Source organism: Plecotus auritus (genome assembly GCF_963455305.1).
Source record: "Plecotus auritus genome assembly, chromosome: 6".
Classification (NCBI taxonomy): domain Eukaryota; kingdom Metazoa; phylum Chordata; class Mammalia; order Chiroptera; family Vespertilionidae; genus Plecotus; species Plecotus auritus.
Genome location: NC_137773.1, coordinates 21,666,175 through 21,679,527, shown reverse-complemented (window position 1 = coordinate 21,679,527; position 13,353 = coordinate 21,666,175). Strand labels below are relative to the sequence as shown.

The 13,353-nt window shown below is 43.1% G+C and overlaps 1 protein-coding gene across 4 annotated transcripts; it reads right to left on the bottom strand.

Annotated features, from left to right (window-relative positions):
• Positions 1 to 232: 232 nt before the first annotated feature.
• On the bottom strand, positions 233 to 12,474 carry RBM22 (RNA binding motif protein 22). Of its 4 annotated transcripts, none has more exons than XM_080677075.1 (11): positions 12,327 to 12,474; positions 11,826 to 11,879; positions 10,719 to 10,822; positions 10,142 to 10,274; positions 6,283 to 6,383; positions 6,004 to 6,176; positions 4,992 to 5,192; positions 3,890 to 4,054; positions 2,882 to 2,970; positions 2,571 to 2,702; positions 233 to 1,313 (listed from the first exon to the last, which is right to left on the bottom strand). In XM_080677075.1, exons 4-11 carry the CDS (start codon positions 10,224 to 10,226, stop codon positions 1,183 to 1,185), a joined length of 1,077 nt encoding a protein of 358 aa, XP_080533201.1. In that variant the 5' UTR covers positions 10,227 to 10,274; positions 10,719 to 10,822; positions 11,826 to 11,879; positions 12,327 to 12,474; the 3' UTR covers positions 233 to 1,182. The 4 variants fall into 4 exon arrangements, with proteins under 4 accessions (XP_080533201.1, XP_080533200.1, XP_080533198.1 ...); XM_080677074.1 differs by having other exon boundaries at positions 10,719 to 10,913; positions 12,327 to 12,472; XM_080677072.1 differs by lacking the exon at positions 10,719 to 10,822 and adding an exon at positions 10,884 to 10,913 and having other exon boundaries at positions 12,327 to 12,466.
• Positions 12,475 to 13,353: the final 879 nt, after the last annotated feature.

Here is a 13,353-nt window from a genome sequence, read left to right as displayed (position 1 = left end):
TTTTGCATTTCCTTTTCAAATACTTGTATAATATGAGAATGATTTTTTTTAAGTTACCATTTATCAACCACCTGCTGGCTGTGGGTCTTTTTATCATCAGAGTGGACAGAGATAAAAATCAAGTCTAAAGTAAAAATTTACATTTATATATAGCTTGTTTTTAACTTCCATTAACCTCAGTTCATCTACCAAAGGATAAAGAAAACAGAAATATAGAAATAAGCCTATGACATCTGGAAAATTGACCCGTTTTAATTTTTTAAAAACAAAAAAACACAACACAACATCAAATTATGTTTTACCATCTACAATTCAGTTATATCCAAACATTCTAAGACCAAACAGATTTCCCTGCCCAGAGCGGGGAATTAAAATGAGACACACGAAGGTGAATGCTGAAGATCAAAGTTCCAGCCGAGGTCACAAGTCTTCCATTCACACTCCAAAGCTTTTCGTTTCAGTCTGTTAAAGTGTTTTATAGGAAGTTCTTTAAAATAATTTCATCCCAGACACCAGGTTTCTTCAATGATACACAGCTTCATGACATTTGTTTCCATCCAAAAGGAATGCAAAGTAATTTTTATTTTTGTCTCTTTTGGTAGCGTAGAGAAGTAAAACTATCAGCCAGATTCCTTTAGTAATCAATGAGGGAAGGAGAGGTTAAGAAGAGAACTGGGCAGAGCTGCCTGCTGGATTCCACTTGTCTTTCTGAGGGTGTGACTTCAGAAGTGTTAAATCACACTTATGCCACTACAATGATTAGTACTAGTAATCTTTTTTAGATGATAAAAAGGAAAATACCTAATGGACATAAAAATGGTCAAAAGATTCTTTCCGCAGGTTAATGCACCCCCCTCCAAAAAATTAATACAAAATGAACATATAATTGGGATGGTAACTCCATTGGATATTCCAATTCACCCCATTGCTTGCTCCCCATAGAAGGGGAACAGGCATTAAGTTTTATTAGTAACCTTATAGTAGTAACCAGATGTGTCAATGGCAGCTTATTTGAGGTCCATCAATCAAAGCATGGCTATTGTTTTCTGACTGCCCACATCTGAACACATTCAGCTACTATGGAAACTACAAAGGAAGGAAAAATATATTTATTCCAGGATTCGTTTACTGGGATTTTTAAGCGCCATGTCTTCTGTAGAGCCCCAGAATGGTGATAATGTGCTAGGGGCTGCTGTGTTTCCCAGCATGAGCTCCCATTCTCTGAGGGTCCTGAGAAGGATAGTGGATTGGTCCTGGAGCCCTCATGAAAGGAGGAGGTGGTCCCATTGGGTGGAACATATGTGGCCCAAAACCTGCAGATGGGAGAACAAATGTGTTAGGCTTGCAGTTCCCCTGACAACCTTTCAAACCTCTGCATCTTTCTAAGGTGCATAAACCACTTGCACATAAACCAAATGACAAGGAGCTTCAGAAAATGTCAGTCCATAGGACTTGCTTATGAATGTCTCCCTATATTACTTCCTCCGTTTGAGAATCCATTCCTCTCAGTCCAGGTTAACAGAAAATTCCACAGGGCTCAAGGTATCTGATAATATGTCATCTGAGCCCCTGCTAGCTATCAAACATGCCAATCCTGCCAAGCAGGATTCCATCAGGATCTGGGAGGTGAGGAAGAAATCAGGCTGACCCTGAATTGATGGAATCAAATGATGGAAGACCCTGTCATCATTAACCTCAATGATTTATATTAGAATGGAGGGTGTTCTAAACCAGGACTTTCTTCAAAGAGTATGGGAACTCTGCCACAGGAGCATTGGCCACCTGTGACGTACACTGTTCACACTGTCACTGACATTTAAAAAATGTACTTTATTGATTTCAGCAAGGGAGAGGGAGAGAGCGATAGAAAAATCAATGATGAGAGAGAATCATTGATCGACTGCTTCCTGTATGCCCCACACTGGGGATCAAACCCGCAACTCGGGCATGTGCCCTGACCAGGAATCCAACCGTGACCTTCTGGTTCATAGGTCGACGCTTAACCACTAAGCAACACTGGCTGGGCTGTCGCTGACATTTCCTAGAGCAGCACTAACAAAGTGCCAGTCCTTCAAATGTGTACTACTGGCCACCAACAAGGTAAAGACTATGAGCCGAGTGTAACTAATTACACAACCAAGCACACTGTTTAGTTTGTCTTGTAATTCTTTGTATCAAGACTTTCATTTACATTCTGGCACAGCTCCTTATCTTTGTTGTAGACAGGTAACAACACTTTGTGAACTGTTGAACATCCACAGCCTGCACTTTAAGCAATGGTGCTCTAGGGCATCAGGATTACATCAGAACAGGGAACAAACTGGCCATATGTCACTGTAATCTATTAACTCCCATTCTGATTTTAAATATACTCAGATCTTTAGAAAACTGGTGACTTTCCCCTCCTCGGCAGGCCAGGAAAAAAAATATATCAGGAATCCTAACAAATCAGATTTACTTGAGGATTCTATGGGGCAAACTCAAAGGATTTAGACCAATAGACATGACTTGCAAAGGAACTTTTTGGGGCTAAGTCAGACTTATTTACTAAGAAGGAAGGTAGAAGGTACCTGGAGGTGGGGGTGGGGCAATTCCAGGTGGTGGTGGCAGGGCAATGTTCACCACAGCTGGAGGGCCACTGGGGGGCAGGTTGAAGTAGTTGGCAGAGGCTTCTTCCTCTGCTGCAGGAGGAGGAGGAAGAGCTGAAGGAGAGAAAAGAGCCAACAGTTAGAAGGGAAGACAACTGTGCAATGTTGTTTCCACCGCCTTTAAATCTGCGAGTTCCTGAGAGGAGACAGAGCTGTTGCCGGAGCCAGAGACCTGGGTCTAACACTCCGGGATCATCAGAGCATCTGTAGCTAGCAAGAAAGCCTGCACTCACCTCCTGGCAGGCCTGGAACGGGCTCCAGCTTGATGCCAGAGTCTGTGGTTCCATCTTTCTCTTTTTCTTTTCCTCGGGCTGCTTGGGACCTGAGAGACAGACACACACATCAGCACTGAATCCCTTCTCTCACACCTCTACTTCTCATGCTTCCTAGTCAAATGGAGTTTCTTCACTCCTTGCCTCACTTTTTTCCCCTTAAATGCCACAGTGCAGAGTGGATAAGATCAAAGGGTTTTTGTTTTGTTTGTTTTTTTCTAAAATATATTTTTATTGATTTCAGAGAGGAAGGGAGAGGGAGAGATAGAAACATCAGTGATGAGAGAGAATCATTAATCGGCTGCCTCCTGCACACCCCACACTGGGGATCGAGCCCACAACCTGGGCATGTGCCCTGACTGGGAATCGAACCATGACCTCTTGGTTCATATAGGTTGATGCTCAACCACTGAGCCATGCCAGCTTGGCATGACCAAATGTTTTGAAGCCAGAAAGACCTGGGTTCAAAACTTGCTGGAACTATTGTAAGGACTAGAAGAGGCAACCTATGTATGTTTAGTACACAGCCTAATTAGCACCCAGGAAGCACTCCATAAGGGTCGCTGCTGCTATTAGCAATCTTCTCCGTGGCTCCAGCAAACATGTTCCCCTTTGAGCTTTCAGGGCATTTCATCACTTTCAAACCTAAATTATTCTTCCCCACTGGACAGCCAGCCTCTAGAGGACAGAACCTGCGTCTAATTCATTTGTATACTCTCAAATCCACCTTCAGGCCCTGGCATTATACTTGGCCTATTGTAACTGGTCACAAAATACATGAACCCTCAAAGATTACTACACCAAAACCCAGAATAAAAGTCCAAAACAGGATACTTTGAACAACCACAGGAATGAATGTTAGACAATGAAAAATTCTTTTTGACCTATTCACCAAAAGCTCACTAGCCCCAGGTAATGAAACAGTTTTCTTGAAAATCTCAAAGATATTTTAAAATAGTCCATCCTCACCTTCCCCATTTCACATTAAGTCGACGGCCATTGACAATTAGCTTATTAAAGGACTTCTCCGCAGCCACTTCAGCAGCCTGCCTTGTGGCAAACTGGATGAAAGCACATTGCTGTCTCTGCACCACGGTGATCGTCCGAATCTCTCCAAACTGGTAGAAATGATTTCTGAAGGGATACAGGCAGAGAAAAATGATAACAACACACACGTTCCCAGAGGGTGACAGCAGATTATTCACTCTTCTACTGACTCACCACAAGGTACATGGCCCCATGGTCATCTCCCTAACTACCTGCAGGTAGTTTCCCCAATACCTTACCTACTATGACGCTGAGTATTGAAAGGAAAAGAAAAATAATGAACAAATAAAAAATTTATTCAACATCTCAGGGTCTTCCCCATGGAGGAAAGGGGGCCCAAGTTCCTTAAGGACCCTAAACCCTAGATAAGGGGATAGCCAACTATAGCCTCCAGGGCCCCACGAGCCAAGAATGTTTAAAGAAATGTTTTTAAAGGTCGTAAAAAAAGGAAGAGAAGGAGAAGAATCTGCCACCCCCTGGGGACTGTCTAGCTCACTTAGAGTGTAGTGGAGACAGGCTACCAAGGCAGCTTATGTTATAGGAGTTTCTTCTCCACTTTATCTCTTTGGGAGAGGTATTTCCACTCTCTGCCCAGATGTCTCATTTAGCTGACCAAAATACAAGCCAAGAATTATACAAATTTACCAAATGCCAATTTCTTTAAAAAGCCAACAATTTAAACCATAAGAATCTTATAATGACAAAACTTTCCTTCCCCTACATAAGTAAGCCTTCTTGACTGTGCACCCTATTCTAAAAACTCTATTTGGCTATTAGGCCAAATAGAATCTCATGTAATTATCACCACATGCAAGGATGGACTAAGGACTGTTGTTGAACATTACTACTCAGGCATCATAAAGAACAATTATATAAAAATTCTAGTCGACATATTTGCTGATTATAAAATAATTAAAGAAAAATGTATTTTTAAAGGATTATCATGCTTGCCTGTTTTTGCCCCCCACAAGTTATTCCAAGACAGTTTAAAGCAAAAAGAGCTCATAAAATTATATCCACAAACCTTAGATCTGTCTCAGTAATGGTATCGCCCAGACCACCAACATATAGTGTGGTGATAGTCTTGTCCTCTGGCGGGTCCAAACGAGGCATTGTTGAAGCCCGCTTTAGAAGCTTATCTGCCACAGGGTCATTGATTCCATAATATCGGTCTTTAATGTTCTGATCAGCAAGGGGGTCATCTGGATCTGTAGGCTTCTCATGTCTTTGGTTCAAGAAAGAACAATGCATAAAGATGAAACAAAAGAAACAATTTATAGGTATCACCCAACAGTAGCTACACAAGTGCCAAAAATATACCCGGAAATAACTTTTAAACTAAAACCCTGGTCATACCAAAACAAAATTATTGATATAGAACTGATATCAAGTGATTTACTGTATTACAAGGACTTGCCAGCCTCCTGAAATCCATTGAAATGACCATCCAGGGCGGCAGAGTTTCCTTAGAAATATTTTTGGCACAATCCACCCCCAAACAAAGGGTAACCAAAACATTGTTATCTCTCTCAAGGTCAATGGTTCTTAACACATTTGAGGTCTTGCATTCCACAGAGTATGATTAAAGCTATGGACCCAGGCCTAGAAAACGGAATAATATTTTTGGTGGGGGTGGGGTTAACCAATCCCAAGTTAAGAGCTCCTAATCCAGATGCTTGGCAGTCTTGACGGAAACATACTCACACACCCTTAGATGCCTTAATCTGACCTCATCGACTCACTGAGATTCAAGCCAGTGATACCATAATAGTGAAGACTTGCATCTCAGGGTAAATATCTGTGTTATACAGCACAGCAATTTAGCTTCCCAAGGCTCAGCTCTAAGTAAAAGCTCCATTATACGTAAAACTTTAATCAAGCTTTCCTAAATTTAACAGTCTTAAGATATGAGATATACCACACTAGTTGTATATACTTTTAGATTTTAAAGCAGAAATTGTTTAAACTAGCTCCTCCCACTTCTTAGATGACTAATCATCTAAAAGCAAATACTGAAAATGCACTTCAGCTCTTACCTGTATGGACATTCCTCTCCTCTCTTACATTCTCCTTTCACCCAGAAGGAGCAAATGTGGGGTCGATTTCTTTTGTAGTAGGGTGTGGTCCGGGCCAGTTTGAGCAGCATGTCACTGGTGGATGTGGCTTTCCCCAGCATGCCAACTGGCCGTGTTCCATCAGAGTTAGAAATCTACACACAGGGATGGCAAATTCAAAAGATAAATTATATAAACTGTGTCAATCCACTAGGATTCTTTTACCAAATATAAGACTACATCAAGAAAGTGGCAGCGTACCTCCCTCTCCATATTCTGTGTGTAGTACTCTTTGTTGACATCTGATTTTGGCATGTCATCCTTAAAAGACAACCCTGCATCACGAACCTGGATGGGCAGGCCTGGTAAAGGGAAGGAGGAAAAACAGGCATTTTAAAACATTATTGAATATACACACAGAATACAATATCATCCTTCCTCCACTTTATTTAGTACCAGAGGCTTTACTATATTTTTACTGAAAATCTTTAGCACTATCAGGCAAATATTGCTACAGAGCATTCTAAGAAATTGTCCTAATTCCTGAGCTATCATGATTCTGAACAAATGTTTTAGAAAATCTTTTAGATGAACAAACTTTGGGTATAGTCAGACTTGACCTGTAAATTAATAATGTATCTAGCTTTCATTATATCACAATTTATGTCAAATAAATGTAGCCAGACGGTGTTGCTCAGTGGACTGAGCATCGCCCCAGGCACCAAGAGTGTCAACCCAGGAGCTAAGAGATCATGGGTTCAATGCAGGCTTGATCCTCAGTAGGGGGCGTGCGGGAGGCAGCTAATAAATGTTCTCTCTCATCGATGTTTCTCTCTCTCTCCCTTCCTTTCTCACTCTCAAAAAAAAAAAAAATCAATAAAAACATATTTTAAATGAATGTAAAAAGTGGTTCATTTTAGGTTAGTCCTACAGATTGTCTGGATAGTCACGGTCATATAACAGGTCATTGTATTATAGAACCAGAACCCCTCCTTAACAAACATATAAATAGGTGACCAGGCCCTAGTTGGTTTGGCTCAGTAGATAAGAGTGTCGGCCTGCAGATTAAAGGGTCCCAGGTTCAATTCCAGTCAAGGGCACATGCCCGGGTTGTGAGATCAATCCCCAGTAGGGAGTGTGCAGGAGGCAGCCAATCAATAATTCTGTCTCATCATTGATGTTTCACTCTCTCTCTCACTCTCCCTTCCTTTCTGAAATCAATAAAAATATTAAAAAATAATGTGACCAGGACTGAGAAGCAGAGTAGCTTTCTGAATTTAACATATATAAATTCATATTTTCCTTTTACTATATAGTAGAAACTCTTGTTGAAAAAGTATTTTCTGAGAAACCAAGATGGCGGCATAGGTAAACACCTAAACTGCTGCCTCGCACAACAATTTCAAAACTACAACTAAAAGACAGAACGGACACCATCCAGAACCACAGGAAAGCAGGCTGAGTGAAAATTCTACAACTAGAAGGAAGGAGAAAAGCTCACAGAGAATTGGAGGTACGGCAAAGGGGCTTTGTGCGAGCAGAGAGGAAGGGCGGCTGAGAGCTTGGCTGACTTCCTCTGGCGGAAGGGGGAAGGAAGCCTCGGACCGGACCGCGAGCTGGGAAAGGCAGAAGTCTGAAGGCGCACACGGGCCAGTGCGCACAAAGGCTGCGGAGGTAGCCATAGGCTTTCCCTAGTGAAAGGGAGTCAGAGGATCCTGACTGAGCCCCAGTTCTGACTGCAGTGAACCCCGGTTCCAGGCGAGCCCCTGGGGACCCACGCTCTTGTAGGGGGAGTCTGGACTCTCGGGCGGAGACTCAGGAGCCGGGGAAGGCGGAGGACTGAAAGTGCGCACACGCGCCGCGCCGGTGCGCACAAGGGCTGCGGGGGTTGCCACAGGCTTTCCCTAGTGGAGGGGAGTCAGAGGATTCTGACTGCACCGAGCCCCAGTTCTTACTGCAGTGAACCCCAGTTCCAGGCGAGCCCCTGGGGACCCACACTCTTGTGGGGGGAGTCTGGACTCTCAGGCGGAGACTCGAGCTGGGGAAGGCGGAGGACTGAAAGCGCACATGCGCGCAGGGGCGGGGCTGACAGGAAGCCAAGACTGAGACTCCACCCCATCCAAGCTGAGCACAGAGGCTATTGCAATTTGGCAAGTCTAATCCTATAAGGCTGTCTCCAGCACCGGGCTTCTCCCAGCATAGACACAGCTGATCCTTACAGCCAACTGGCCCGGAGGTCAATTCTTCCCAGTGATACCAACAACAATAAAGACTTAATTACAACAAGGCTGTACACACAGTCCACAAAGGGGTGCACCAAGAGTGTCCACCTCAGGTTAACTGGGGAAGCAGACCCACTGGGCCATATTGAAAACCTAGCACAAATATCTACCTTACCAACTCAGGGATTCAGTGAAAATGCGGGGTCAAAGAATCAGATCACAAACGAAAGAAATGGAGGAAAACAAACGACTGGATATAGAATTCAAAACCACCGTTATAAGACTTTTTAAGAATATCCTAGAAAAGGCCGATAAATATAACGAGACCCTCGAAGATATGAAAAAGGACCAACTAGAAATTAAACATACACTGACTGAAATAAAAAATATTATACAGAGACCCAGAAACAGAATAGAGGAACACAAGAATCAAGTCAAAGAATTGAAATACAAAGAAGCAAAAAACACTCAACCGAAAAAGCAAAAAGCAAAAAAAAAAATCCAAAAAGTTGAAGATAATGTAAGAAGACTCTGGGACAACTTCAAGCGTACCAACATCAGAATTATGGGGGTGCCAGAAGAAGAGAGAGAGCAAGATACTGAAAACCTATTTGAAGAAATAATGACCGAAAACTTCCCCCACCTGGTGAAAGAAATAGACTTACAAGTCCAGGAAGCCCACAGAACCCCAAACAAAAGGAATCCAAAGAGGACCACACCAAGACACATCATAATTAAAATGCCAAGAGCAAAAGACAAAGAGAGAATATTAAAAGCAGCAAGAGAAAAACAGTTAATTACCTACAAGGGAGCACCCATACGACTGTCAGCTGACTTCTCAACAGAAACTATGCAGGCCAGACGGGAGTGGCAAGAAATTTTCAATGTGATGAATAGCAAGAACCTACAACTAAGATTACTCTACCCAGCAAAGCTATCATTCAGAATTGAAGGGCAGATAAAGAGCTTCACAGATAAGAAAAAGCTGAAGGAGTTCATCACCACCAAACCAGTACTATATGAAATGCTGAAAGGTATTCTTAAAGAAGAGGAAGAAGAAAAAAGTAAAGAGAAAAAATTATGAACAACAAATACATATCTATCAACAAGCCAACCTAAAAATCAAGTGAATTAAAAACCTGAGGAGCAGAATAATCTGGTGAATATAATAGAATCAGGGGCATAGAAAGGGAGTGGGCTGATAATTCTCAGGGGGAAAGGGGTATGGGGGGGTTCATGAAGAGAATGGACAAAAATCATACACCTATGGATGAGGACAGTGGGGGGGAGGTAAGGGCAGAAGGTGGGGTGGGAAAGGGGTGGAGGGGAGCTATGGGGGGAAAAAGGAGAAATAATTGTAATAATCTGAATAAAGATTTATTTAAAAAAAAAAAAAAAAAAAAAAGAAAAAGTATTTTCTCATAACTCATAAACAAAAAGTCACTTTCAGTTAAGAAAAAAAAGCTCTTACTCTGAAACAGTGGCAGTATATCAATCCTAACAATACAGTTGAGGCAAAAACCTAAAGCAAGATTAGCCTATGAACTTCTGGTAGGAATTGTGGAAAAAAAGCTTTGTATCTAGAAAGAAGCCCAAAACAAAGAAATTACCTACCATAGGAATAAGGCCTTTACCTCCCCTTGGCTACACGGATGCACATGAGGGAGTTTTAGGCTAGTTCTAATTAATTCCCAACTTTTCTTTAAGTTCCTACTGTTGTTCAGGAGTTCTCTAGGATGGCCTAGTATGGTTCTCCCCTTACAAGAAAAAGCAGAGCACAGCACACATTCCAAACTGGGGTCAGAACCAGAGGTAGAGCAGACATGGGAGATTAAAAGATTGGTTTGTTGTCTAGGGCACCTGCATCCTTTCAGATTTATTGGACAGGGCAAACATACCATACTCTAGATCCAAGAGGCAAGTCTGACAGACATTCTTCAATTTACTACAGGTTTGGCACACTTCAGTCTTCTTGAAACGCATGCGGACTCCGGGGCACCAGCGAAACACTGTGAATGGCCTGGCACAGATCTTTAACACAAAATAAGAGCCACAGAGTATGAATAGTCCTGACCTAGACAATCAATCCAGGAGACTTACTAACAATGGGGGATTCAAAGAAAGGATCCCCAAATCTAGGGTTTACAAGAAACCTTAGCAATCATCTAGCCTAAATGCCATTTGATATTTCAATCATACTTACAACACCCTGCCCCAGTAGTAAAAAATTCACATTGCACAGAAAGAGGAATTTTCAGTCCTTTCCACCCCATTAATAATGTAACCCTTAATCCTTCTGGGGGTGAGTGGAGAGTGTCAAATACTCCTTTGAGAATCTTATGACAGCTGTGACCTTCCTCCGCAGCTAAAATTCTCATGTGCACAATCAACACTTGGTATACAATCTCAGGGGGTTCAAAGCCCATCCACAGACACCAGTTAAGAACCCCTATAGTGAAGGGCTCATTTTCTTACCTCACACACTAAACAGTTAACAGCCAATGAGTATATAAATGATATATGAAAGTTGCGTAGCACTGACTTTTACTGGAAGACCTCAAAGTTCAGCAAGTTGAAAGCTAATTTGGTAGAAAAAAGGAAAATAAAATGACATAATTACTCTTTAACAGACATACTTACTTTGCATTCCTTCCCGTACTTTTCTTTGGTCTGAAATAGAAAAAACAGAAAAGAACTGGAGTTCCAGGAAAAAAAAAAAAAAAAAAAGACTAGATGTCTGCTTCTTCCCCAAATACAACCCAAGAAATGTGTGTGGCATCCTAAAGGGGTGGGGGGAGGGGGCGCAGGTATAAACTCTAATCACCTATGGATCTAACACCAAGTAGCCTGTGTCTTTAAACAGCCACAACTTTTAGGTTCACTACTGTCTCCCAAGAACGAAACTTCCTAACTGTTCCCACAGTTCCTGATTCAGGAAGGATGGAGCCATGGCCAATCCATTTTTTACAAAGTTTAGTCAGAAAGTAACTGGCATAGGCTGTGCTGATAATCCTGCATATAGTAAACGTTCCCTTCCCATAAGCTATTCAACATCTCGCACAAATCAACCTATCAACACCTGAGACTGTCACAATAATACAGTCCTAATTACTATTCAACGTTAACTAATTTAACCCTTATTTGTGACGATAGGAACACCTGACATTAAAGAGACAAGGTGCAGTGGCCAAAAGGCATTTGTTTAGGAGTAAGGAAACCTAGCTTCTAGTCCTGTTTCTCCTAACTTGCTGAGGTCCCTGGAGTGAGACTATATGAATTTAAATCCCAGCCACACTCATTACTTGCTATATGAAAAGAGATAAACTCAGCTTCTGGTTAATAGCTCTATCTCCCAGGTAAATGCTCAACAAACCCGAGCTATTATTATGACTCCTACATCACAGAATTGTCTGAGCTTCAAAGCGACAGAATAAGCATGACAGTCCTTTGTAAACTGTCATAGACCCTGGGTTAGTAAAGGAGCATCTTACTTTCTGCCTGGCTGAGAGAAGCAGTTCACCGACAGTTTGCAAGTACGTTGACAGAATACAAATAATTCCCGTTTCACACACCATCACTCACCATTCGGATATATGGGTTTTCTCCAAGACACGTCTGGCACAGAATGGGGAAGTCCTGGTAAAAATGGGAAATCTGGTTGAAGGCCAGGCTCCGAAGACCCTGCCATCTCAGCCACACCAGCGGCTAACGGGGAGATGGGGGGTGGGGGGGAGGGACGAAGAGCGAGGGCGGGGAATCGCAGGGCAGGAACCCGAAGTCTAGCGCGGGCCCGGTCGCGGGAGGGGGCGCTGCCTGCTCTTCCGGCAGGCGGCGGGAGGAGACCAGCACGGAAAGAGTGGAGGAGGCAGGCATGCAAAGGAGGCTGGTCTCGGACCCTGGCTGAGCCCCCTCCCTCCACGCCCGCAGGAGGGCCGCCCTCCGGCCTCCCGCTCCAGCCCAGCTAGGCCGCGGCGCTGACTCCTCCCAGGAGTTCCCTCGGCGGCGCCGCAGCCACGCCGGGCCGGCCCGCGGGAGGCCCGGCCTCGCCGACTCTTCCCGTCCTCCCCTGCCAGGCACACTCACCGCATCCTCCCAGTTCTGCCTGTTGTAGGTGTTGGAACCCAGAGAAGTCGCCATCTTGAGAGCGTCCGGAGGCAGCGGCTGCTTCCGAGTTGGAAGATAGGACCGCCACAATCCCGTCAGGTCCCGCGGCTGTTTCCCGGCCTGTGACGTCTTATTTGAGCGTCTCGTGCGCCCTTGCGGGCGGGGCCTTGTACGCCTTGGCGTCACCCGCTCGGAAACGCTTCACGTGTGTAGTTCTGATGTGTTAAACCCTGGTGCTGCCCTCTGGGTCCCTGCTTGGGATGAAGAACCACAAGTACATCTATCTGACTTATTTAATAGTTGAGCGAAAGAATAAAGGAACAAGTAATGAATGAGGGGGTGGGATTAAAGCAGCGTTAGCTCCCACTGAGCGCTGGGCGAACGTCGTGCCGTGCTAAGTCAGTGTCTTATTTAATGCTCACAACCACTTCTGTAGGGTTGCCAGAATTAGCAAGCAAAAACACAGGACGTCTAGTTAAATTTAAATTTCAGATAAACAACGAACCATATTTTAGTATAAACATGTTTCAGACATTTATACCCCAAAAATGACTCATCTGAAAGCCAAATTTAGCTAGATGCCATGTATTTTATCTGGTAACCACTACCCTCTGGGCAAGTATGATTGTCCCTCTTGTACTAGTACAGGAAAGGAAACAGGTTGAGAGAGATTAAGTAACTTGCTCATGGTCGTGTAGTAAGTGGTGAAGCCACAAATCCAAAGACAATAGTACTGTTTTTCCAGCTTCTGAAAAGTGTCTTAAAGATCAATACAGGTATTGTTTTATCGTTGGGGGACAACTTATAACCACTCTGCCAGTATTTTACTAATTTCAAGCATTCTTGTACCACGTTCATAATTTTTTTACATATCCTATCATCAAACTACCTAAGACGTATCACCTACTTTTTAAATGAGGTTTATTTAAAGTATAATTTCTGTACAGAAGTTTACCTTCTAATTATACAGTTAGGAAATTTTCACATACATTCCCCACAAATATAG

What these genes read in the sequence shown, in the direction of transcription:
- RBM22 (XM_080677072.1), bottom strand. Translation starts at nt 12,380, where the DNA reads ATGGCGACTTCTCTGGGTTCCAACACCTACAACAGGCAGAACTGGGAG. An exon ending in AGTACGGGAAGGAATGCAAA is followed by an intron (nt 10,275 to 10,883) that starts GTAAGTATGTCT and finishes TTTGTGTTAAAG; the next exon opens with ATCTGTGCCAGGCCATTCAC. An exon ending in CTTAATGTGAAATGGGGAAG is followed by an intron (nt 2,971 to 3,889) that starts GTGAGGATGGAC and finishes TCTGTCTCTCAG; the next exon opens with GTCCCAAGCAGCCCGAGGAA.